This window comes from Tupaia chinensis, unplaced genomic scaffold (assembly GCF_000334495.1).
Source record: "Tupaia chinensis unplaced genomic scaffold, TupChi_1.0 Scaffold000215_1, whole genome shotgun sequence".
Taxonomy (NCBI): domain Eukaryota; kingdom Metazoa; phylum Chordata; class Mammalia; order Scandentia; family Tupaiidae; genus Tupaia; species Tupaia belangeri.
Window position 1 is genome coordinate 4,163,559 of NW_006159690.1, and position 418 is coordinate 4,163,976.

Below are 418 nucleotides of genomic sequence, written 5' to 3' on the forward strand. Positions count from 1 at the left end.
AGGAAAACTGGAATTTATGTCCTCCGCCCTCATTGTCTCTGTAAAGACTCCTTTGACATTGTAAGACCTCATTCATGCCCTAAATATTAGATGTAAGTAGCAAAATATGAATTATGTGGATATAACCATTTTGCTTTTCATGGTCTTCAATTTCAGATGGGGTGACTGGTTTGAAAGAGTTGGCTTTTCTGAGGGATCTTGCTGAACAGAACTCTGGGAAGTATGGTGTGCCAGACCGGACAGCCCTGCCCGTGATTAAAGGCAGCATGATGGTACTGAACCAGCTGAGTAACCTGGAAACCACTGTTGGCAGGTTCTACACTAACCTTCCCAACCGGATGATTGATGAAGCTGTCTTTAGTCTTCCCTTTTCTGATGAGATGGGAGATGGTGAGTTTGGAGAAAACTTTCTACTAAA

General features: G+C 42.8%; 1 protein-coding gene across 1 annotated transcript in view; it reads left to right on the forward strand.

Annotated features, from left to right (window-relative positions):
* CACHD1 (cache domain containing 1) overlaps positions 1–418 on the forward strand; it is a 268,123-nt gene that overhangs the window by 214,951 nt on the left and 52,754 nt on the right. The window contains exon 9 of the mRNA XM_006147534.1: positions 157–390. Within this exon, the coding sequence (XP_006147596.1) occupies positions 157–390 (234 nt within the window). The remainder of the gene's footprint in view (positions 1–156; positions 391–418) is intronic.